Genomic DNA, 27,067 nt, shown 5'->3' with positions numbered 1-27,067 from the left:
GAGTAAAACCTCGTTATTTTTTTCTATCATATCTGCCAGCTTAGTCAGCATATCATCCTGCGCTGCTTTTGGCCCTGTGCCATTCATCTTGCCTGAACGATTGCTTCCAGACTTCTCCGCCATTTTATCATCTTCTCCGTTATCTTGTATCTTTGTTACTGGATCGTCCTGTGTGGTTCCTTCTTCTTTTACTAATCTGGGCACTGATTTATCAGAGGGGTGTGCTTTGGTTCTGGTCCAAAGTGGTTTTCCCTTATTTTTATTTTCTTTTGGCATTTAGGATTCAACGCTTCAGTTTAGTCGCTCGCTCTTCCCTTTCGCTGCCCCCTCCTCCTCCTCCTCCAACTCTAATGATTTATTTCCAGAGTGAGTTAATTAGTATCCTCTCTGTATTTCGCTTTCAGATAAGGATACAATGTTCTTTCACTTAAACTGCCTGCGTCTCATCAAAGTTGTTTTAATGCCTCCGTGTGTTTTCCCTTCTCCGGCAAAACCGAAAGTAATCTGCAAGCTTCTTCTAGGCTGCTCTGAGAGGTATTTTTTTACATGTTTCAACTTCACGGAGGATTCATAATACTGCTAATGAAGTTTATTCACTTTATTATGCCAATCATGTGGAGATAAATGCGTTTCTAGGCTTCAGACATCCAGAGCTAGGAAGAACTTTACCACAAAATTGGACTGCTAGGCTCTGCCCCCGCCCCCTTACCTGGTGCTGCCTCCCCCCACTTCTCTGGGTCCGGAGCTTTGGAACAGTCTGAATCGCTTTGGACCATTCCAAACCACCTTGAGCTGATCCAGACCTCCCCTGATCTGCTCCAGAACCGGGCTTCGGAGGTAATGGAGTGGAGCACACCCCTACAATAAAGCCCCTTATCATCTTGAAGTCAGACCCACATTCCTACTTTATTGTGGGTGGGGCAGACACATTAATTAAACAAACATGGCTGCTGCCATCATATCTATTTTGACTCCTCGTCTCAGCACACCTAAGTTGCTCCAAGGAGTTATCAGATTATTTATTTATATTCATGTTGCTTTTCCATCAGAAAACTCCAGAATAGCATAAAGTATAAACTACAAACAGTACAATAAAGCAAACAACTAAAACTTCAAAATAAACAAAATCTAAGCAGCAAACACAAATGGTAGTATCCTATGTTAGCCCTACTTAGAGTCATGACTAATGTAAGTCCCATTCAATTCATTAGACCTACTTTAAGTAAGACTAATATTGGATACTACCCAAAGTCAGCAATAACATATCAAAGCAGCAAACAAGGAGAAAATAAAGTTATGTTCATAACTGAAAATTATGATATGATAGCAAGTTGTGGTGAGAGCTTCAAACTTATTCACTCCACTCTTCCACACCTTCCTGACCACAAGGAAGTGATTGGAAGCTTTTGCCACAACTCCACTCACCCTGAGAATCCTTTTTACCTTTCTCTTTAAAGGATCTCAACCATGAATGCAGTTGGTATATGGCTGCCCACTCTGTGGATTATTTTTCCTTTCTGTTACCACTTCTGGACATCACCCTTTTACTCTCCCGCTGGTTCTGTGATTCTCTGACCCTTCTTGGTCCCACAACAGCCATCTTGGCACTCTCTGCTCCTTTTTATTCTCCCCTTTTCTTTACCCCTGCCACCAATAAAACACAGACCCTATGCTGATCTAATCTCTACAGCAGACTAACCCCGACTCTCCTCAAGTCTCTCCTACTCATTACCGACTGACTTTAACTGTCATTTCCCCTCACACACCCAAATCACACACTCAAATCCATTCACTCCAACATTCCATCCACTCACTCCCCCTCCCAACAGAATTAACCTCTTGCCAGCCTTACCACATGAAGTCTCGTCCTTGGGTGAAAATAACATTGATCTAACACAGACAGTATTTACATCACAGATAAATAGCATAAAACAGTGAAACATCACAGCTTTCACTTCTGGTTTTAAACAGAACATTTCTCACTGATATACAAACTGTGATCTGTGGTTCGTTTAAACTCTAGTAGGTTGAAACAGCAGGAGCTGTTCGCTCACAAACTAGAGTTTAAACAACCTGTAGTTCCCTGAGTGGAGAATGAGGAACTGTAGTTCGTTTAAAACCAAAGGAAAAACTTTTAATCTTTTCCATAAAAGAGGAAGAGTACGTTATCCCGAGGCTCGCCATGGCTTGAAAACATAATTTTCTGTTAACGTCTGAACTTGGCCCATTACTCCATCATCAAGTGCTGTCACTGCTGTAAACAATTTTTAAAATTCTGCGGGGGCTGGGGTGGATGATGTCATCATGCAGCATGGCAGTCTAATTTAGAGCTCCAATTTAACCAAAGAGGTTGCAACCTTGGGCAGTAGGTAGAATCAGGCAGGTACAGTATGTCCCAGAGCATCCCTAAGTTCTCACAATAGTCAGCTGGAGTCCTAATTGGGGCGAAAAATGGAACCACCAAAAAAAGGCCTTGAAGAGGATGAGACAATACATCAAAGTTAGTAAGGAAAACACTGATTTAATGCCAGTGGCACAGCAGATCAGACAATTAAGGAAACATTTGTCTCTAGCCCACTAAAATAACAAATAAAAGGGGTGACCATTCAAAAACAGCTGGAGAAGTGATGAGTCTAAGCTTATGCCAACAAAAAATGATCAGAAAATGTGTTTCAATCAAATGAAGAACTGGGGCAGAAACTTGAAGCACTGGAACATAGAGGCTGCAAAGGCCCACATTTGTTTCTGAGGTCAAGGGACATCGCTTCTCTGTGGTGGCACCCTGGCCGTGGAGCACTCTTCCCTTGGAGGCCCTGACTGGTGCCGACACTGGCTTCATTTTGGCACCAAGTTACAACATTAATAATAACAACAACAACAACAATAATAATAATAATAATAATAATAATAATAATAATAATAAATGTTACCCGCCTCTCCCTCTGGATCGAGGCAGGATACATCACAAATGCAGACATCGCATAACTACTTAAAACATTTAAAACTAACACATTATTAAAAGCAGCACATTATTAAAGGGCAAATTTAAAATTCAACTGGGTGGGCCTGCCGGAAGAATTCAGTCTTCATGGCTTTCTTAAATTCCGGAAAACTGTTAAGTTGACAAGTCTCTCCCTGCAAGCCATTCCACAAACGGGGAGCAGCAGAAGAAAAGTTCCTCTGGGTAATAGTTGTCAGCCTTGTTTTTGTTGGCTGGAGTAAATTCTTCCCAGAGGACCTGAGCGTGCAGGGCGGATTGTACAGGAGGTGGTGATCCCGCAGGTAGCCTGGACCCAAACCAAGTAGGGTTTTAAAGGTGATAACCAACACTTTATACTTCACCCGGAAACTAATTGGCAGCCAGTGAAGAGATTTTAAGGGTGTAATGTGGTCACTCTTAGGTGTAGTGGTGACCAGCCTGGCTGCCATATTTTGAACTAGTTGAAGTTTCTGGGCTAGGCACAAAGGTAGCCCTATGTAGAGCGCATTGCAGAAGTCGAGCCTCGAAGTTACCAGTGTGTGCCCAAGAACTCCCTCCGGGGAAGCTCTCTTGCCACCTGAGGCCACACGCACCCAATCCACAGCAAAGGCAAGACCAAGTCTATGAAAAGCCTCCCAGTACTTTTCATGGCACAGTCCTTAGAAATCCAAAGTCCAAATAGCAAGTGTCCATGTGCAGAGTGCTTTCAAAGTCCCAACCGGAGATGGAATCCCAAGCAGGAGGGAGGTCAGGCGTTGCGTCGAGAGATGAAACCTAGCAAAGCTTTTTCAGCTTTTCACCAGCATTAAAGGCTTATTCAAGGCTACTTGACAGACAGGTCCTCTGATCTGTAAATAGGGTGACCATATGAAAAGGAGGACAGAGCTCCTGTATCTTTAACAGTTGCATAGAAAAGGGAATTTCAGCAGGTGTCATTTGTATGCATGTCGCACCTGGTGAAATTTCTTCTTCATCACAACAGTTAAAGCTGCAGGAGCTATACTGCAGCTATACTGTGACCAGATTTAAAAGAGGGCAGGGCACCTGCAGCTTTAACTGTTGTGATGAAGAGGAAATTTCCCCAGGTTCTCCATATATACAAATGACACCTGCTGAAATGCCCTTTTCAATACAACTGTTAAAGATACAGGAGCCCTGTCCTCCTTTTCATAGGGTCACCCTACTGTAAACCATGCCCATGTGCCAACAGGGCAGGATGGCACAACCTACTTTGTTGATGCTACAATCTGAGTGTCAGCTTCCAAGAGTGGCCCCCTCCTTTCCAAACACTCTCAAGTTCCCAGAGAACCAGCAACTTCAAGGCCGCAACAGGGAGGGAGCAAGCAAGCTAGATCCCATGGGAACTTCTTGCAGAGATAAGCTTGCAGAGACATCTGACATTCTCAATCTATTTCCTAATAAATCTACCTACTACCTACTACCTTGTACTACCTACAAGGCCAGCCTTGTACCTATATCTGACACCCCCATATCAATAATATTGCAGGATAGTGAAATGAAAAGCAAGACATACCGCAGGAAATTAAATCCACTTTTAAGTCTCAAACGAGAGAAGCTTCATCAGCTCTCAGTTAACTTTTTCAGGGAAAACGCAACTCCACACTATCTGAGACTCAATGAGATGTGTTCTGTGCGGCCATTGTTTTAAGGAAATGAACTACCTTTTTAAAAAATGGGGTGGGAGAGAAGGAGTTATTTTTCCAAGACATCCAAAGGCTAGAAGGGTTATACAAGGCAAAGAAGAAAGCACAAATTTTGCAACAATTAAAAAGCAAGAAATTTGGATCCTCGGTGGGGAGAGTCTAGTTCCTATCCACAGTCTAGTTGCTATCCCCTGAGCCTCCCTTGGAGAAGGCTCTCAAATGTTGATTGTAGTGTCAGGGTAGATTTGTATTGGGAGGGGTGTCCCATCTGGTATTACATTCCTGAACTGTGTAAGGTTTATTCTTTGTAAGAATAAGAGAGCTTCGGCTATGAGGCAGTATATAAATGTAAATAACAACAACAACAACATAGGTTAAAACTGGTGCCTTGAATTGGAGTCAGGCAGGCAGCAGAATTGGTGCTGTATGCTCAAAGTTTTTAGTCTTCGCTATCAATTTGCCTGCAGCATCTTGTAGAAGGTGCAGCTTCTGAACAGTCTTCAAGGGAAGCCCCATGTAGAGTGGATTACAATAACCTAACATGGGAGGTTACCAGAACATAAACTACTGAAGCCAGGTCATCCATTTGTAGCTGGGCCACCAACTAAAGCTGGTAAAAGGCACTCTGTGCCACTGAGGTCACCTGAGCATCAAGTGACAAAGGCTACCCTAATGTTGAACCAAGTATCCTGGTGAGCATACCTGGGAGAGACTATTCCCTATTCGCAAGGTATACATGCATTGAGCAGGGGGTTGGACTCAATGACCTTATAGGGCCCATCCAACTCAATGATTCTATGCCAGATTAACTGCATCATCCACTATTAGATCATGGATAAGGGAGATCTTGTTATGCACCAATCTAGTATTTAAGAGCAGAATCTGAATACAAAAGGGCAAGCTATTGAGTGGTATAGAAAAGAAATGAAATGGGACTTTGGATCCTCTAAAAGAGGTATGGGAAAGAGATTGAACAGAATCCTTAAGAAGGATTCAGATAAATTGAAACAAAGTCAGAAGAGCAACAAAGATGTTCTTTGCATGAGTAATTTACTGCATGTTCGTGATTGGCCACTCAGAAGATTGCGGGTCCTTTAACACAACGCTGTCAACCTTCAGGACGTCTTCTGCACTTTTCCCTGGTAATCTCACTTTTAAAAAAACTGGAGATAATGCAGTATTTAAATTATCATGGGATGTTCCCATTATAATTCCATCACCAGATGGTGCTGTTTCATTGCTATTAAGTTAATAGCATTGCCAAGAGGGGAAGTTTTCAATTCAAAATCACATGGTCACCGTCCAAAGGATCCAGTGGTAAACATGGAAAGACTCCAGAAGAAAGCCTGGTAAGAATGCAGGGGTTTCCCCCCTTGATCTAGAGACACCTTAAGTCCTACAAGGAAAGATTGAAGGAACTGGTTATGTTTAGCCTTGAGAAGAGAATATGTAGGATGGGATATAATAACACTTTTCAAGTACCTAAAGAGTTGTCCTATAGGGCAACAATCTGTTCACTGTCATCAAAGTCTGAAGGACTAAAATTACAGTCTTAACATACAGGAAGGCAAATTTTGGCTGAAATTTCCCAATTGTCAGAGCAGTCAGTCAGAGTGCCTAGGAAGGTGGTGGGCTCTCCGCCCCTGGAGATATTCAGGCAAAAACTGGCCAGCCATCTGCCAGGGATGCTTTATATTGGATTCATGCACTGAGAAGGAGGTTGGATGCAATAGCCTAATTGGCCCTTGAGGCAAAGGCTATCAATGGCTACTAGCCCTGATGGTTGTGTGCTATCTCCAGTATTCGAGGCAGTAAGCCTGTGTGACCAGTTGCTGGGGAACATGGGTAGGAGGTTGCTGTTGCACCATGTCCTGCTTGTTCATCCCTGGCCAATGGCTGGTTGGCCATTGTGTGAACTAGATGGACTAGATGGACCCTTGATCTGATCCAGCATATGGGCTCTTCTGATGTTCTTATGGCCCCTCCAACTCTCTGATTCTATGATTTAGGAAACACAGTAAGGCAAACAAATTGAATGTACTTTGGACTAAAGCTCCCGTAAAGTCAATCTCAGCTAAAATCAGGGGAAATAGCCTTAGTTTACTGCATAGAGGGCATTTAACAAATCTGAAACTGAGCTATATCTGTAGCTCAACTGCTGGAGAGGTTGTAGGGAAAAAGGGACTTACCTTCATATGTAGTGGCCATGATCTGTGGTCAATAATTTCTGCTCCAGGTTTTTAAAGAGTTGAAAGAATAATAAAATAAGCAACTGGTTTCTTGACAACACTAGTTCTTCTGTCAACGAAGGACTAAAGAGTTACTACACAAAAAAAAATTATATTCATGTGGGTGGCTATTAGACTAGAGATTGTAATGGCAGGAAGCGAGATCAACCCAATTCAATTGCTCAGTGAATGAACAGATTATGGTTTTATGCAGTAGTTTAACTAAGCAAGTGACAAGTTCAAGATTATGTCAAAATACAAATAACTCTTATGACACATGGCAGCCTTTTATTGAATGTTCAAGTATGAGTAAAAACACAACTCACCTATCTGAAACTTGTGGTGCTTTTTGGAAAGATTTTTTATATTAATGAACCACATCTTTTAAAAGATTTTTAAGATTTTAAGAGCTAAATGTAATGGATAATAGTGCTCACTGTATTAATTTAGTTGTACAATAGATTGCTTATTGATGAATGATTGTGGTTTGTTGTATATTTTATCATGAAAATGTAATTAAAAATAATTTGCAAAACACTCACACATTCTGTAAATGCTCGGTAATATTAAAGTAACAATGGAAACCTGCATTTGTTTGTAAAGTTTCTTCTCAGGTGCTTCTTTGCAGGTAAGAATTTTTACATCGCAAAGTTACATATGTAGTTATTTCTTTCCCATTGAAATCAATGAAGCATAAAAATGTTTAATATAATTGGATTATGCCTTAGGCACCTGCGCCTCCAATGACAATGGCAAGATGTTCTGGCTATGACTTTACACATATTTCCGGTTATTGCTTTTCTTTTCTAGGACAGAATGATCCTGCTTGTTGCTGGGAACCTGGTGAACTGGTCTTTGTAAGTAGCAAATGTGTTTAATAGGGACCAAAATTGTCTTATGGGGAATGGACTGGTCCTCTGAAGCTCTTCCTCCACCCCCAGGAAATGTCATGAGATTCTTCAGGCTTTTCCAGCAGGAAGGGTAGAAAGAATGTAAGGATTTCCCCTTCTTTCCTCCCCACCCCTATTATAAATTTAGGAAGTTTCTCAGAAGTTCACTAAGGAAGAACGCAGAGAATTGTTAGAATAAGTACTAGTTCCTCCTTATCTCTGTATGATTTGCTTCTTTTGTGACTGGGACATAAGATGGCAGCATATCCAGTTACTGCAATGGAGGGGAGGGGCTTTTGTATCAGATTGACAAGTGTTGTGGAGAGAATCAGGAAGTAGGGAGGTGTAGTATTTGCAAAGTTTATAAAATGTACCACAAAGTGACTTAGAAGGATCAAACTTTACTTAGCAGTGTGCTGCTCCCCAACTATATATAAAACTGAAATTAGTCAGCTCTTTAGCTTCTCTTCCCTGTCGGTCTCACCCAGAACTGACTCCCCCCCCCCCCCCAAGCAAACATTTCTAAATCCTTTTAGTTCCTACTCACATTATATCTCTCCCCCCCCCTTTTAAAGAACTACTGCCTAGATCTAATTCATTTTCTGATCATCCTGCTTCTTGACATAGTCACAGGTAACTTAAGAGTCCACGGTCTTCACTGACATTTCGATGACACATTGTGCTACAACTGTTCCACTTCTGTTGTCTTGGGACTCTGATTGGACTACATCTGATGGAGGTGCATCTGATGGAAGTGAAGCTGCAATCTCATTTGTTTCATCCATCATTGGCTTACGCCTTGGGAGTTTTTTTGCAGATCTGTTCCTCCTGTAGACAGCTACATCATCAGTCTGAACCAAATACAATATTGGGGTCATCCTCACTGGTTTCCACACTCCATTTTGATGAATGTTAACTGAATCACTCATCTCCAAAGGAGGTAAAGGCTTTGTGCCTCTCTCATAATAATGTTTCTGTTTTTCTTGTCTTCTCTTCAGATATGCCTGTATGTCACCTTTTTCCTGCTGAGATTGTATCAGTGGTGTGGAGATAGACAACCTGTTGCTTTAAAAAAAATGGCGGGCGCAACGTCCTCTTCCTCCTGGGACGTTGCGCACTACATGTGGATTGAGGGGGACGATCTTGCGATCATAAATCGCGAGATCATCCCCCTCCACCTCCTCGTCTAGCCATGCCCAGAGTTACTGGTCCTTTCACATTATAATATTTCAACACAGGAGCATTTATTAGCAAGTCCTTTAACTGTGTGGATTCTGTTTCATAGACTGGCATCCAGCAAAGAACATCTTGGGCCAACAACTGTCTTAAAGGAGTTGTCACTGTCACCAAATGGAATAAACTTCACTAGATAAATCCCCATTTCTGGAAATCTTTGGAAATCAGCTTTGTTTCATTTCATTTTCTATTTTAGATGAATCAGGTTTTAGTCCTTCTTTGGGTACGATGTGTCCTAGATATTTTATTTCAATAATGGCAAATCTGCATTTCACTCCATTTATTTCAGGTTCTTCTCTTTGCACCTCTCTAGAACTTGCTTTAGTCTCACGTTATGTTGCTGCTTGGTCTTCCCCCACACCAGGATATCATCAATGTAGCATGTGACCCCATCAATACCCTCAAAAGTCTGTTGGTTCATCCTCTGACCTTGGGAGGTGAAAAGAGTTCATTTACTAAATGAACATCCTTGTAAACCGATGCCTGCCAGAAGGTGTATTAAATGTACATGGCCAACTTTTGTCATCTAGCTGAATTTGCCAGAATCTACCATTGGCATCAAGGATTCTGCTTCTGCTTACTGGTGATTTCTTTTGCAGTAGGTAATTGAAAATGTTCTCTTAAAATTGTGCTGTTCGTGTCTCTTGGATCTAAACATATTCTTAACTGGTCTTGGCCAAGTTTGTTTACAACCATGATTGAATTGATCCCTAACTATCACTTTCAGTTGCACCATACAAGTCAGTTCCTTTTGGGGGTTATCCCTTAGTGCTACTGGAACCATTAGAGGTGCATGAATTACAGGTGGAACCTGTGGATTGATTTCAACTGGGTATTTCCCTAGGATTTCAAACACATCTTTGTACTCTGCTGCAACATCCCACTGCTGTTCTCCTGGATCTCTTTTAATTAAATGAACTCTTTGCACCAAATTTAAATTAATTATGGCCCATAGACCCAGTATTGCTTGTGCATTGAAATCTACAACTTAAAATTCCAACTGAGTTCTTTTATTTTTATACTGGCAATCCATGTTACATTTACCAGACACTTATAGTCTTTCTTCTCAGAGTAGGTTATTTTTTTTTAAATAATTTTTATTTGTTTTCTACACTATATAAACATACAACATTACAATAGTAATAATAATAAAAAAAGAAACATCAAACAACTGCTACATACATATTGAATAAATGTTGAGTACATATATGTTGAATAAGTATTACCTATACATTATCATACTACAACATAATCATTCTTAACATAAAAGTGCACCCCCCACCTTGGGATCTATTCCTGAGTCCAAAATCTGATCGTTTCTTCTGCTGGCGGTTTCCCACTTCCCTTAGTAAACACGAATATTAGGAACTGTTTCCAGATTCCTTCAAACTCATTTATTTTAGTTACGCCTTTTCTCCACTTAATATTACATGTCAGTTTATCATTAATGGCTATATCCCATACTTCTTTGTACCATTCTTCAATAGAATATTCCCCTTGAATCTTCCAGTTCCTAGCTACCATCAATCGTGCTGCAACCAGCAAACTCGATATCAGCTCTATAGTTTCTTTTCCACACTTTATATCTTCAAATAGTGACAGCAATGCAATCTTTGGTGTTTGTTCTATTTTCATTCCCACTATTTCTTCAATTTCTGAAAACACCATCTTCCATAATCTTTGTACATATTTGCATTGCCACCACATATGTAAATACGTTCCTTTTTCCCCACAACCTCTCTAACAATTTGCTGAATGCTGATCATTTATCTTATTCAATCTAATCGGGGTTAGGTACCACCTCCACAAAATTTTAAAATAGTTCTCCTTTATTCTCACTGATAAACTTCTCAACACTCTTTGTTTCCATAGTCCCTCCCATCTCTGTCGCCCTATTTGTACCTTCAAATCTGACTCCCATACCATTTTCTCTGAGTTCTCTCTAAACTCCTTTTCTAACAATATTTTATATATTTCACTCATTAACCCTTTTAAAACTATACTACCTCCTTTACCTTTTTCCTTATTTACTATTAACTCTTCAAACTTTGTCATCTTTCTGCAAACTCTATTATCTTTAATCCACTTTTTATTCCATTGTTCTAATTGCCCATGTTCTAACCAAGATAATTTTTTCTCCTTTAACAATTTTTCCATATCCTCTCTTGTTTTTATATCTCTTAACCAATCCTTTAGTTTCATTTTGCTTTTCTCTTTTAATATTTTACATAATCTACCCTTCAGATCCTCTGGGAAATTCTTTAACATTATTATCGGTGCTAAGGGAGAGTTGCTCGGAAGCAGCTTCCCTTTAAATTTACTCCAAATTTCCCATTGAGTCCTCAGGAGTGGATTATCTATACTTACAACCCACTTTCTCCCTCCATCTTTAAAAAAGACATTGTCCAAACTAATTTCTACGTTACTTATAGTTTTTTCTTCCATCCAATATAAATCTCCTACTCCTATAATTGCTTCTACAATATGTCTTAATCTATTTGCTGCGTAGTATAATTTTATATTTGGGAGACCCAATCCACCCTTTTTTTGGCTTAGATACCAATTATTTTTATTCACTCTTGCTCTCTTTTCTCCATTACAATATTTATTAATAATATTTTGCCAACTTTTTATCTCAGTTTCTGATATTTTTATTGGTAACATCCTAAACACAAAATTAATTTTAGCTAAAATCTTCATTTTTATTAAGGCTATTCTTCCAAACCAAGATAAATTTAATCTTTTATATTTCTCCAATTTCTCTAATACCTCTTTCTTTAACCTCGTTAAATTCTCCTTTTCAAGATTCTCTAAATTTTTTGTAATTTTAATTCCCAAATATTTAATCTCCTCCTTAACTCTCATTTCTATTCCCTTATGTTCCCATTCCTTTTCTTCCTTCTTAGTATAATTAAACAACATCATCTCTGATTTAGACCAATTTATTCTTAACCCTGTAATTTCTTCAAATTCCCTCAACTGATATTTAATTCTTTCTATTTTTCTTATTGGGTTCTTAATGGTCAATAAAGTATCATCCGCAAACATGTTTAACTTTATTTCCCTTACCTCTCCAATTCCTTCTAACTCTTCATCCTCCCTTAGTGCCTTCGCCAATACTTCCATAACCATTACAAACAGGACCGGCGAGAGCGGACATCCTTGTCTTGTACCTCTGGCTAGTCGTATCTTTTCAGTGAGTCCATCGTTTACCACCACTACAGCTGTATTTTGGGAATATAACTGTTCTATTATGTTTTTAAATTTATTTCCAAATCCCAATTTATCTACAATAATCTTTAATGCCTGCCAGCTCACACAATCAAAGGCCTTAAAAATATCCAATGCCATAATTCCTGCCTTGATATTTGATTTTTTTATTACATTTATTACATTTAAAACTCTTCCCACTAAACTATGCATCTGCCTTCCTGCCACAAATCCACATTGATCTTCTCCTATATATTCTGATATAAATTTATTTAACCATTTAGCCATAATAGATGAGAAAATTTTGGCATCCTGATTTATTAACGAGATAGGTCTATAAGAATCAGGACTAGTCAGGTCTTTATCTGGTTTTGGAATTAGAATTATCAATGAGTGTTCCCATGTTTCAGGTATCTTCTCTCCTAATAATATCATATTATAAAGTTTCAATAACTTTGGAACTAAAAATTCTTTGAAAACTTTATAATATTCTGGTCCTAAACCATCTGCTCCCGGTGATTTACCAACTTTCAAATTATCAATAACACCTTCAACTTCTCTTTGAGTTATTACCTTCTCCATTAACTCTTTATATTCTGGTTTTATTCCATTCTTTATAAACCTTCCAATATATTCCTCCACCTTTTCTTGTTGTATTTCTTTACCCTTATATAGTTCCTGATAAAATTCCTGGAAAATTTTTATTTTATCTTTCATTATATGACAATAATTCCCTCGATTATCCTTCAATACTTCTATCCCATTCCTCCCTTTTTCTTTTTGTGTGAGCCTGGCAAGCAACCTAGAATTCTTATTACTGTTTTCGAAATATTCCCTTTTCATATATATTAAATTCTTTTGAACCTCCTCTAAATTTAAATTTTCTAATTGTTTCTTCTTAGCTTGTATTTCTACTAATTTATATTTATTTTTACCTCGCCAATATTCTTCCTCCAAATTTCTAATTTCTATCTCTAACTTTTCCTGCTCTGCACGTTGTTGTCTTTTTAAGCTACACGTCTCTCTAATACAAATTCCTCTTACTACAGCCTTCATGGTGTCCCAAACGACTGACCCCGCTGTTCCTCCCTTTTCATTAATTTCCCATGACTCCGACAATTCCTTCTGAATTTTCTCTACCACTTTATTATATTTCAGTATTTTTGTATTCAACTTCCATCTATATGCCTCTTTATAGTTCTTCTTGACTGCAAATTCTAAACTTAACAAGGCATGATCAGTTACTTTTATTACCCCCATTTCCATTTTACAAATCTTCGTTGCAAAATCTTTTGAGACAAATATATAATCTATCCTGGAGTATGTATGATGAACTGGGGAAAAATATGAGAACCCAGGCTTAATCCCATTGAGTAAATGCAGAGTAGGTTATTAATCTGGAAATTGAATGATTTTTTTGTAATCAATTTTTGTTATGAGTTTTAACAAAATAAAACAAACAAAAAACAAAAGACAAATGCCACTACTTCAAAATGCTTAGTTTCAAATATCACAATGAAAGGGAAAGTAGAATAAATTACACATAAATTTCCATGAAGCAGATGAAATATCCAAATATAAGTCCATTCATAAATGGTGCCTGAATACCACTCTTTCAAATGTAGCTAGTGTTAAGTCTTCAATCCACTGCATTGTAGGAACTGAGTTTTTATTTTTCCAATGTTGTATTATCAGTCTTTTAGCAGTCAAGAGTGTGCGAAAACCCCATTTATGCTGACCATGTGTTAATTTCTAAGAAGAAGGTACATAATTTAAGATGACATGGACATCAGAAAATATTAAAGAGCTTTCTAATACAAAGTTTATGCATCTGATGTTTCCAAAACATGAACAAAAGAAGCATTAGCTCTATGACACCTCCAACAATTAACTGATTTAGACAAATCTTTATTAAAGAGATGCTGTGGTGTCCAGTAGACCTGATACAAAAGTTTTTGCTGAATAAGATGTAACTGGAGGTCCATTGACATATCAGATACCGATGCCAAAATAGTGGTCCATTGATTAGTTAAATAGGACATTCCAATTCCCTGTTCCATTCCTGCTGAAGCCTCCAACTGATCATATTTATTTACTGATAGTAAGTATTTATAAATGTAAATTGTGGGCCAATTTGCCTGGTCAACTTCAATAAAGTGTTTCCAATAGCAAAGGAGATTCTGAAGCAGTAAAAGAGCTCCATCACACCAATGTTTCAACGCAACTCTCGACATGCCTGGTTCTTTTCTCCATGCATGATAACATCACTGTTCCGTTGCCGTGTAATTTCCTTTTCAATGCTATTTTGGATTGTCTCTATTTTTTTGCTGGGGATGTGTTTGTGGAAGGGCTTGCGTGTAGGGTGGTGTCACTGACGAAAGCAGAGGGCGGGGTGGTTCTCCAATGCGCCATTTCAATTTCCTTTCCTTGTCATTCTCCTTGGGAATGCCTGCTGGATCATTGGTATGGAGTTTCAGTCCTCCAACTTGGTTTATAAGGATCCTATGGAAAGCATTGTACATTCTTTTTCTCCCCCCTTTCTCTTAAGTTCTACAGTGCAACAATACTTTGTTGAAAGGAGGATAGATAGATGCAATGGGTTGACTTTCCCTAATCCCTTAATCTCACCACCATTGCATCATTACACCATTTCAGCCTACCAAAATTGCACTCAATTGCATTTGTGCAGAAATAAAAAAATAAAACCTGGGAAAATAAGAATTAGGGCAGGGGAAGGAACCTACGTCCCACGTCCATCTCAAAGTCCCTCCCAGCCACAACAACCAATGAACTGCAAGGGGAAGGAGAAGGGAGGAGGCTTTATGTTAGTGATGTGAGCCCGCACAGGTGAAAGGATGTGCGTGTGTGAAAGTGATCAGCACTTGATGCGCTGTTGAAATGGAGGCAGATAGTACAGGGACAACCCAGGGGTGGGGGAACGTGGTGTGATGGAGCTCAAAGCTGCAGGGCCAAATCTAGATTCTAACAAATGTTGCAATTGCAAGTACTGCCATTCAGGTGTGGCAGGCAATTCAAATTTATCTCAGAAAGCTGAAAATAACAAAAACTCATCATCTACACCCAATTATTGATCCAGGGTAAAAATATTCTGCCTGCCCAGTTCCTCCACAAAATCATTTTCTTTCTAATAATAACAATAATAATAATAGGGAATTGAAAGTTGAAGTGGTTTAGTTAGCAAGGATTTATGTTTTTGAAGACATAGTATTAGCCTGTCCCCTGTGCAAATTACAAGTCACACATACTTGTGATCATTTGTGAGAAGATCAACGCACCATTCATCTTCCAGAGCTGTAGAAATCATGTGCATTAGCTGTTTCTTCTACTGAAAACATTTGTCTGCCTTGAATGATTTTGTCTTTACTTTTACACATTTTAGCAAAGTTTGCCACATCTTCTGCATTCCTTCCCGTATGTTGGACAGAAATGTATGTCATGACTGATGTCACTCTGGTAACAGGCTTCTCCAGACCTCTGTGGCACTTCCTTATTTCTAAGGCTGTTAGTAATGCCAGAACTCCATTTGAGGCTAGCTTACTTTTAGCTTCTCTGAGGCGGGCTCACTCAGATATTCTCAAGTGGGTGCCCTTTAGGGCATACAGTACATTTACTTTTCTGTTGCCCCAAAACCTTTCAACTTTTTAAGCTACTTCATCTGCCCTGCATATATTCATGCTCAACGGTTGAATCACATTCTCAGTCATTTGGGTCGCTGTCTGTCTATGGTATCTTTAATAAGAGATTTACACAGCTCCCGAAATTCACAGGTTTGGGCCAACAGTTTTACAGCAGTCACATATTAATCAATACTTCCTCCTTCACTCTGCGTTCTGGTGAAGAACTTGTGCCTAAGTAGCATTTCTTCTGGATATGTACAGTATGAATCAAATGCTTTCATCAAAAAAGATGATTCTTACCTTCATCATCAAACCGGACATCTTCTCTTCTTCACCTGCCACATGCAGAAATAATGCTGTCTGGAGTCTCTCTTCTTTCTTATCTCCTCCCCTTGCAGTGCAATTCAATTCAAACTCTTGCTTCCATTGTTTTTAGTTCTCTGCAGCATTTCTTTAAAACACCAACTTTCCTGGAGGCTTCAGCTGGTCTATTTTCACTGCCTTTTCAGTTTGTCTTCTGTTTTCTGACACTATTTGCAAGAGTATAAAATGAACCACAGAGACTATGGTGGTGCTACCCAACTATATACAAAACTGAACCCCTTAGCTTCCTTTCTCTGCTTGTCTCGCCCAGAACTGATTCCCCACCCCCATACCACCATTTCTAAATCACATTGGCTCCTACTCACATTGCAAGAGGCACTTCCCTTGAAGACCTTTTGCTTCTCTTTGAATCTTGTGGCTCTAGCATCGTGGGCAGGGAAGGGTTCTGGCGTAAGTAGAGAGCAGAGGAAAGCTTCACCCATTTCTTGTCAACGTAGTACTTTCTAAGGAAGCTCTGACTAGGATGGGAAACATTCCATCCAATTACACTGCCCCTCCCCACTACATATCCAACTTTCCGTATCTACTTATAGGATTGTATCGAAGAGAATTAACTGCCTTGTATAGTATGATTGGTGGTGTTCTTCTAGGCTCATCTGTAGTTGCTACTTGATTAGTAGAGATTTCCCCCCACAGCTGCTGTTTGCTATTCTGGAAAGTTTTGCTTTGACGATAACAGCTCCATCTGTTTAAACATGGAACTGCTCCTAATCATGTAGAAGAAGGGGGAGATCTGATTTTAAAAGCAAAAAAGGCACGTACTTGTGGGGAGCTGAAAACTCTCCCTCCTCATTCTCTTATATGCAGAAAGTGCTTTCCTGTTACCTTCTGTTATGGGAGCCCTAGGTAGAAGAAAAAGCCTAGAAAGAGGGGGTCGTGGCAAGGCAAGTACAAGGAGGAGGAGGAGGGTTCGATTCCACGTGGTTATTTTTCTGCATAGTTTCCACAATTCCATGTTTAAACACATGAAAGTGTCACCATATGCCAAGTTTGAACTATCATAAGAATGTTGCAGTCTCTCCTAAAGCCCTTTCTAGCACAGTGACTGGGAGTCATGGTCAAGATCACTTAACCTCCTGAGCTACTTTTAAGCATCCCATCCCATTGGATTTATGTGGGGAAGTTTTTTTAAGAACACTTAAGAAAGTTGCCTCTCCACATTCTTTTACCAAACGCTTGTGTCGGGGTGGGGGTGGTTTATTGGATTCTTAAACTGCCTTTCAACCAGGTAGGTCTGCAAGATATTTTACAATAATTATAATTAAAGCAATTTAATTTTCTTGAAATAGACAGTAATTATGATGTAATATGAATCTAGACTCTATTCTAGAGTCATAGTAATTCTAAACAAATTAATCTATAAGAGGAAGACCTCATTTGTGGATGAACCTTGGACTGCAGAGCCTTTTTCCTTCCTCTTTCTCAGTGCCATTTTTGGACTGGTTTATCGGCCTAAGGACTTTGCCTCCTACATGCTGGGCATCTTCATTTGTAATCTTCTGCTGTATCTTGCCTTTTATGTTATTATGAAGGTAAGTGGTGCTACAATTTATTTCTCTTTCATATTGTAAGAATTTTTAAAAAACTGCCTTTCAGATACAAATAGGAAAGATGGGTTTTATGAAGTTGCTTGCTTCTACCTCTCTTGTGCTAAAACGTGGCTTCCCAAGGCTTTGCTTTCTATGGAAGCTCTATCAGAATTGGCTCGTTTTTTGAGGTCTTGGGCAAGAGACTGTTGGTTCTACTTTGCCCTTAGATTAGGGGAGGTGCCAGAGCTTCAGTCCCCAGTATCACCAGTTAAAGGATCCCTAGTACAGGCGGTCACACATTTTTGCTGTATGGTAGTAGCAGTCGCTATTGAAGCTGCCATTGATGCTGACCCCACCCCTCTGAGAGAGAGGACATTATGAGCTTCAGAGTTTTCAAAACATCTTAGATGCCCAACATAACTGTGGGAACAAACCCCAGGCCTCCTCCCTTAGCTCTGACCTGGGTCACAAGCTTGTCAGTTTAGTGTTGAGTCTTGGAAAGGCTCAAAGCAGTGGACTGCCTTGCTGGTTTTGAGCTTCTCTGACAGTGAAGGGGCTGGGAAAGACAGGTTGCTTACCTGTAACTGTAGTTCTTCGAGTGGTCATCTGTGCAGTCATACATATGCGCAGGGCCAGGTTCGGAAACTTCTCAAGCTGAAAATCTTTTAGGCGGGAACCCCTCCCCCACCGTCCACTGAGCATGCTCAGGGGTTCTCGCCTAATCCCCTCAGTTCCTGAAACCACCTAAACAGTCTCACTGAGGAGAACCACCAGGTGATCAAATTTTTAATGACACCATAGTGGGGACGGTGGGAGGGTTGTGTGACTGCACAGATGACCACTCGAAGAACTACAGTTACAGGTAAGCAACCTGTCTTTCTTCTTCGTGGTCTCTGTGCATCACGCATATGGGCGATTAACAAGCTGACTTACCGGAGGTGGGTGGTGTCAGTTGGTATATGAGTAGTCATAGGATTGCCGATAAGACGGCACGCCCAAAGGCACAGTCTCTGCGCGCCCTGATGTCCAGGCAGTAGTGACTGGCAAAAGTCAAAGGTGTCGACCAGGTAGCTGCTTTGCAGAGGTCTGGTAGAGCGATCCCTTTTTCAAAAGCCGTAGAAGTGGCCACTCCTCTGGTGGAGTGAGAGCGCACTTTCCCCTCCAACGGTAGGCCAGCGAGTTCATAGGCTAATTTGATAGTCTGAACAACCCAAGCAGATATTCTCTGCGGAGATGCTTGGAGTCCCTTTTGTTTGCCCCCATAACAAACAAAAAGTCTTTGGGATCTCGGGAGAGTTGCTGTTCTGGACTGGTAGAAAGCGAGAGCATGTCTCACGTCCAGGGTGTGTAATGTCGCCTCAAGGGGGGATGTCGGCGACGGAAAAAAACTTGGCAGAGTAATATCCTGTCCAAGGTGAAAAGAAGACACAACCTTTGGAAGAAAGGCTGGGTCTGGTCTAGACTACTAGTCTTTGCACTTGGAAGGCAGATATGGTCTTGGAGTGAAAAAATTTGAGTGCAAGTCGAATTAATGTTGCAGCTCTATCCTCCGGAAGGAAAGCCCTGGAGCGGGTTGAGTCCAGAATTGCTCCAAGAAATTTAATTTTTTGAGTTGGTTGAAAATTTGATTTTTCTTTGTTGATGCAAAGGCCTAATTCGCTAAGGAGGTTGATGGTAAGGTGGGTGTTACGGGTGGCTTCCTGCTCTGTACTAGTCACTATCAACCAATCGTCCAAGTAGGGGTAAATCTCTACCCCTCGAGTTCTCAGAAAGGCGCAAACTGGTGCCATACACTTAGTGAAGACTCGGGGAGCAGTAGAAAGACCAAATGGAAGCACTTTAAATTGGAAAATATCTTCCCCTACTATGAACTGGAGGAATTGGCGATGGTCAGGTAAATTGAGACATGAAAGTAAGCATCTTTGAGGTCAATGGAAGTAAACCAGTCCCCTTGGGAGAGGAAAGGTAAGATGCTTGCTAAGGAGTTCATCCGGAATTTTTTAGGGTCCAAAATAGGTCTTAGCCCCCCATCCCGTTTAGGAACCGTAAGTAGCGGGAGTAGAATCCGCACATTAGGGCATGAGTTGGTAATCGCTCTATGGCGCCCTTCTCCAAAAGAGACTTGGTCTCTTGCAATAGAGCGTCTGTAGGTGGAGAGAACCTTGCGGTTCCTAGGGGAGGGAGGGTGGTAAACTCAATTTTGTAGCCCCGAGAAATGATGTTGAGGACCCACCTGTCGGTGGTAATAGTGGTCCAACTATTATAAAAGGGGGCAAGGATGTCACCAAATTTAGGTGCAGAAATTATAAGTATGGGTCATACGGGCGTTCTTGAGGGTAGTAATATTCTTGGTGCCCTCTGTGCCTCCAGTCCTCATAGTAATATGGAGGAAAATGTGGAGGTTGCCAATCGTCATAGTAGCCCGTACCCCTTTGTGGGGACCTGGGTCTTTCACTGTAAGCAGCATATTGCCGACTGGAATGAATTGAAGTCGGTGAACGATGACGGCCATATCCATAAGGAGGTGTTTCTCAGTATTGATAGCCTTCAGTATCGACCTGTGGTTGCTGTCGGTACTGACGTCCGTCGGTATCGATGTCTTCTCGGTACCGAGGGAAAAAAGGTCTCCGATCTGCAATGGTATTATCCAGCGAGGAGCCCCTGATTTCACCTTCCAAAATCGATGCCCTTACACTGGGCTCGTCAGTCGGGACCGTGACAATATGCAGCGGCGACGGGACCGGCAAGTTAGCAACCGGCTCCTCACACGGTGGTGGGTTCGGTACCGATGGCGAAGATGGGGTCGTCCGTCTCGGTATCAAAAAAGGTGTCGGTAGCGATAGCCTCGGTATCGGGCTTATCGCATGCGAGGGAGGTCTCTGTAGTGAGAGACTCGATATCAGGCTTCTATGCCCTGTGTCGCGGCTCGGTACCGAAGTACTTGGTACCGGGCTCCTCGGTACCGACAGAATCGGTTTCGATGACTTTTTCTTTCCATATTTTGTTATGGATTTGCTCTTTTTTCTCTGAGGGTTTTCGGCCTCAGAGTGCTCTCTCGCTCTCTTAGAGATCTTCTTTGCAGCCTTTTTTGCAGACTGAGAGGAGGAGGGGGGAACCGCTAAGGCTTCACTCCTTGTCGGAGGATTTTGGGGCATAGACTCCATCTTGTGTGGAGATGTAGAAACGCGAGCCGCTCTCAGTTTGTCTACTGCCTCCAAAGTCTTTTCCCAGAGAGTAGCCCGAAGGTGCTCTGCGCAGTTTTTTCGTGCCTGCCTTGAAAACTTCAAGCAAAAGGCACACGACTCTACAACATGAGTCTCCCCCAAGCAGAGCAAGCACAAAGAATGTCCATATGTTTGTGCTATTTTCTGTCCACAATGGAACACTTCTTGAAGAGGCCTTGATGGGCCATAGGCACCAAGACACCGACGAACAAACAAATATTCTTTTTTTATATATATATAAATAGGAAAGATAGAAAACTGGAGAAACAAGAGAAAGAAGGAAAAATTGATAGATTTTTCAGCTATGGTATAACAAAAACACACTATACCAAGAGAAGTCTCCAAACGCTGTTGACCCACAGGCGGTTGAAGAGAACTGAGGGGATTAGGTGGGAACCCCTGAGCATGCTCAGTGGACGGTGGGGGAGGGGTTCCCGCCTAAAAGATTTTCAGCTTGAGAAGTTTCCGAACCTGGCCCTGCGCAGGCGCAGAGCCCATATGTGTGATGCACAGAGACCACGAAGAAGAATTCCTCTTATTCTCTTGAGCCAAGAAAAGAGTGGTAACTTGCCTTAAGTGGGCTGGGAACTCCGTGATTTCAGCAGCATGAAATCTTGCTTTTGGATGACAAGGGTTTTGTTCATCAAAGGTAGGCAGGTGAGGGATACCGGAAGACTAAGGGTTTGAAAGTTACGTTTCTTATACTGTTTAAACAAAGTCTTCAAAGAGGAAAAGACTCTGTGTCCAAACATGACACTCGGACAGAGGGACAAGAGAAGACTCTCAGGCTGAGCCAGTCGTGGTTTTGGACTCTGAATAAAAGATTGGGGAGGGCTTGTTACTCAAGCCATCAAGGGTACAAAAAGACTAGCTTGGGGTGGGCACAATCTAATCAAGGCAGTGCTGTGCCCCAATATGGTAATGCAAAAAAGGAGGGACTTTCCGATTAACGATTCGCACCTGGAGAAAAATAACTGTCTGTCGATTGTGCATACATATCTTCAATCAAATTATTGCCAGCTAATCAGGGTAAACTTGAGTGTTCAATTTGAGTGAGTTTGCTAAATGTGGTCCTGCATATGTGACTTTCTCCACACCTGATTACTTTACTAATTGTCCTGTCCTGACTCCAATCCTGGACCTGCTTTTTGCTTGGACTAGGTCTCTTCAAGTGAACTCACCAACGGTTACCAAATTCCAGGGGGCTGGTTCTGAATACTTACTGCCAAGCCACTTGCCTACAATGATCTCATGCTGTCATTCTTCAGAGAGATAAATCCTATACTGAGCTGAGACCAGGACCACTTCCAACAGCTACAAATGCTGTGTTGGGTGTAAAGAGCTCTTATCTGTGTTGATCACAATTCCACAATCCTTCAGGCAAGCCATCATGCTCCTAATATCTCTCAACCACTTTTCCCAGGAGGGACAGCAGTTCAGGATATCATCCGGATAGACATATATGCTTTGTGCCCTCAGGTGAGGTACCAGGGCCACTCTGGGCCCTGGTCAATCCAAAGAGTAGCACTCCGAACTGAGAATGGCAGTTGTCATAAGGAAAGTGACATACATCTGGTGAATATAAGCCTCAGATAGGTCTAGGATGCAAAGAAAATATTTTTGGCAACAGCTGCAATGAGGGAAGTTCGCATTTGCATCTTGAAGTGTTTCCTTTGAAGAAACATGTTCAGCTACTTCAGTTCCAAGATGGCCGTCATGTCGCCACTCATTGTGTAAATCAAGAAAATAATAGAACAGATCTCATGATGTCTCTGGGCCCATCGGAGAGGTTCATTGTCTGGATGTCCAGAAATTGTTGGATAGCTGCTGTTAGGTGCTTTGAGAGATCTCAGGACCTTTAAGACAGAACAAACCTATTCCTGGGATGGCGTGGAAGCTGCAAGGGATGGACTGAGCAGATAGTCTCTCAAACTCATGGCTCTCAAGTTGTCTGAAACTAAACTGCTGTGACGTGAAGTAATCCTGGTAATCGAAAAGAAGCCTGTTGTTTTTTATATTGTTTGAAGCTGGGCCAGAGATTAATTGTTTTTAGGAGGGATCTGAGTTGACTGCAGATCTATTTTTGTATCGGTTTCAGTACTTAAATACGCATAAACAGTATCTTAGCGTAGTCTGACAATATCATAATATTAAGATAAGCATTACTTGATAAAGCAGCAATAATAAGCAAATACTTTAGCAGGAAAGCAGCCATTGTGGGTTTCTGGAGCAGCTGTCATCACCACCATCTGACCTATGGTTCTCTCTGAGTAAGGCATTGGTAGTCATCCACTCCGCAGAGCTGTGCCAGCAACTCCTCTGCTGCAGCCAGAGAGCACGCCTGAATTTTCTCTCTCAATTGCCTTATAAGTTAAAATAATTCTAAAATGTTTCAATTGTGCTTAGTAAAGTTTGCAGCATTTTGACTTCTATTGTTCTACTATGAAACAAAGAGATTCAATTTTTCTGTAAATCTGTTGTCTAAATGATTCCCTACCCTAACTTAATCATATAAGCCACATCCTAAATTCTTGCAATCCATTCTTCAATCAATCCCATCCCTTCCAGTTGTGTGAAGGCTCTGTCCCTTCTAAGATGGTACCAGGTGGGTGGGTGGGAGGGAGAAAGAAAAAGGCTGAAAACAAGTGAACTTGCAGAAACTTAAAGAAAACACTACTTTAGTCTGGAAGATGAGACGGCTTGTCCCTTTTCTGGAGGAACTGTGACTGCTCTCCTGGGCAGGTTGTTATCCTGAAGGTTAGGAATCCCCTCCTGGAGCCATGAATGCAGGATTCATGTGGATGAAATCCTTTGTTAACCTTAAAAGCACAACAGTGAACATGTTGAGTTTCAATGCACATGAAAGATGAAACCTTTTTTCTATTAACTCCCCCACTGGCTGACTCTAATATATCTGGGCTGATTACAATTTTAAGATGCCATATCTGATAGCTGACTGTGCAAAGAACACGGCATAATGAAAAGTAGCCTCCCACAAATTCAAGCAAATTCCTCTCTCTTTAAGTTCAATGCAGTGATTGGTCTGAGCAGAACCCTTTCCAGAGGTGACTGGATCAATGTGCCTTGTGGCTTAACTGTACTTCTGTAGCTCTGGGTTTCTGGGAAGTTCCCACATTGAGATAGCACTGATTTGAGGGGGTTTATTATTCTAAGGCTTTTTGTCTTTCCAGCTCCGGAATGCAGAGAGGCTCCTGCCCGTCCCCCTCTTCTGCATTGTGGCCACAGCTGTGGTTTGGGCGGCAGCCCTTTATTTCTTTTTCCAAAACCTTAGCAGCTGGGAGGTAAGTTTCCCCCTTGCGCTTCAGGGCTACTGCATATATATTTGACATGAAAGTTCTATGGTCAAAGAAACACTGAAGCACTTTTGTGTTACGTTCATCATTCTAGGATCAAAACCCAATATGTATATTGTGCGTATTTTAATATCTATACGTAATTTAATCTGCTCACAACTAGCTGCATCCCTCAACTGATTTTTCTGTTGGGTTCATTGGGCCTTCAGAGGGGAAAAAGAGTTACTTACAAATTTACTTACCTGCCTAAAACCCACGGACATTGCAAATTAAAGCATCCAGCCTTAACTTCCACACCATGTAAGCACATTCTGCTGTCTCACATATGGTGCTCATTTACAACTTAGAGCATCATCACACCGGGGGGGGGGGGGGGGAGTCGCATTTGCTTATCGTTGCTTCTCCACCTGTGGGTTTGTCCCTCATTACTTCTTTTAAAAGAGGAAGTAAACAACGTGCACGTGGCCATTCAGTAGGCCGTTTTGATCACGCTGCTTCTCCTACACACAGCAGGAGATAGCAGCAACTTCCGTCTTTAAAAATAAGTCGGACTTACTGGGGTGTTTTTTTGTCACACGAAGAAGGCTAGACTGGGCAGGAGGCAGACAACGTCGTGAGAGGGACCTGCAAAAATCCATGAGTGCTCAGTAACGAGTGTGCAATAAAACACTTGTCTGATGGCGCTCTTAGTCTCCAAGCACTTAGACTTTGCCTTTGTTTGCTTGGTCACTTACCCCAACACTCTTCTTCTAGAAATTGGAGGAACACTGAAGGCAGTCTCAATGTTATGGCAAACTTTAGTAACAACATACTTAAGTATGTTACACAGACATACCCACTTTTACATTCTAAACTCTTAATTCTGAGAACCAACCTGTAGCAATAGTTTGTTTTAGGCTGCAGAGTGCAACCTTGTGCCTGCTTGACTAAAAGTAAAACTAGCAAAGAAACCATTCAAACCCATCAGAAGAACAGGCTTGCAGATTTGTTCTCTTACAGAGTCCTTGCAGTCTAATTCCCTGCTCACTGGAGGAAATCCAGAGCTGCAGCATTCCTGACAGGTGGCTACCCAGCCTCTGCTTAAACATTTCCAGCAAGGGAGAACCTCCCTTCCCCACCTAATAGTTGGTTCTATTGTCAAACTGCTTTTACTGTTCAAAAGATTCTCCTATGTTCAGCCAACATCTGCCTTTCTGTAACGTAAGTGATTTAGTCCTGCCTTCTGAGGCAGGAGAGAGTAAGTTGTTGCCCTCTTCTGTGTGACGACCCTTCAGGTATTTGAAGAGCACTATCATAACACACACCGCAGTAGTCCAGGCATGATGTTATGGTGGCTGGATCTGCACTCTCCCTGCTACAGGTGGAGCCAGAGCACCATTCTACACTGGGCAAAGTCATCCCTGGCCACTGCTGTCACTTGAGCATCCAGGGGTAAGGCTGGATCCAGAAGTACCCCAGCTAACAAAGCTGTATTTTTAAGAGAAGAGCTACCCCATTACTCCTAGTTTTATCATTAGCTTCATAGTTTGCCCAAGAGCTCATACATTCCCTAGAATGCAATGTGATGGGTGCAGTGTGTGCATGGAGGAGGGGGTTAAAGCTGAGATAGTGGCTTTCAGGAACCCTGCAATCTCTTGTAATCACTTGATTTTTAGTCTGTGAACATTGATATCTATCTATCTATCTATCTATCTCAAAGTCAAACTAATTCCCTCCACTACACAGACACACATAGAGTAAGTGCATCACACACACATACTCACAGCAGCAGCACATCACATGCACAGCATGTGTAGAAGCCTGCAACACATAAAAACATTTAGCAACGTGCAGGAGTATGCGACACACAGCAATATAGAGGAATACACTGCACACCAATATGCACAGCACCAGGCTACACGCAAACGCATGGAAGAGAGCACAGTACACACAAATACAGATGGCCACGGGCAGCAGGGCACCATGTTATCAGCAATACATCATGCAAACATATGCAGACATTTGCATAGCAAGATGTCACATACCAACAGGCGGTCTCATGCCAACATACCGATGCACCCAGCACTATGTAGCAACACACCACGTCCAAATCATACAGGAGTCATGCACCGTACACCACATGCAAAGAAATACACCACATACAAACATGAATTGCAACACATCATATGCAAAGATGTAGTAACACATAGCAGCGCAACACCCTAAGCACACATAGATCCAGCAATTCCCCTTCACCCATCTACAAATTCACATTTCTGCAGCCTGCTTACTCCAGCAAGAACAATTGTTTGTTTGGGAAACAGATTCTGATAGGGAAGCTTCAATAGTTGTGCTTGACTGATTTAAAATATAAATTTGAAATCTCATTATTTTAGGAATACATAATGGATGCTCACCAAACCAGTTAGTAGCATATCCTTGCAAATACTCTTGAATTAATCCAAATTTTCCCCAAAAGAAATTTGAAATGTATTTTGAATTGACTAAAACCAGTTGCAAACAATGTGAAAGCGGTAGTTGAACAAAAACATTTTAAACTGCTGTATCTCAGCCATTCTTCACCAAAGGTTTCTAAAACTTGGTCAGATTTTACCCCTCACAAGGTTGATTTTCTGTGCTAAATTTCCTACTGATACCAAATTGTGTTCACTTTATGAAGGCTGAAGTACAGCTCTATAAGCGAGAAGGATCTTGGAATTGTTGTAGATCACAAGCTGAATATGAGCCAACAGTGTGATGTGGCTGTAAAAAAACCAAATGCTAATTTGGG

The 27,067-nt window shown here is 41.2% G+C and overlaps 1 protein-coding gene across 2 annotated transcripts in view; it reads left to right on the top strand.

The window, feature by feature from the left end:
- The window catches only part of SIDT1 (SID1 transmembrane family member 1), a 117,802-nt gene that overhangs the window by 75,983 nt on the left and 14,752 nt on the right, over positions 1–27,067 (top strand). For both annotated transcript variants that reach the window (XM_063128910.1, XM_063128911.1), the window contains 3 exons: positions 7,683–7,729; positions 17,657–17,762; positions 24,175–24,285. In XM_063128910.1, the coding sequence (XP_062984980.1) occupies positions 7,683–7,729; positions 17,657–17,762; positions 24,175–24,285 (264 nt within the window). The remainder of the gene's footprint in view (positions 1–7,682; positions 7,730–17,656; positions 17,763–24,174; positions 24,286–27,067) is intronic.

Source organism: Elgaria multicarinata, chromosome 6 (assembly GCF_023053635.1).
Source record: "Elgaria multicarinata webbii isolate HBS135686 ecotype San Diego chromosome 6, rElgMul1.1.pri, whole genome shotgun sequence".
Taxonomy (NCBI): Eukaryota; Metazoa; Chordata; class Lepidosauria; order Squamata; family Anguidae; genus Elgaria; species Elgaria multicarinata.
Note: the sequence above shows the minus strand (reverse complement) of the source record. Positions and strands in the feature narration are given on the sequence as shown.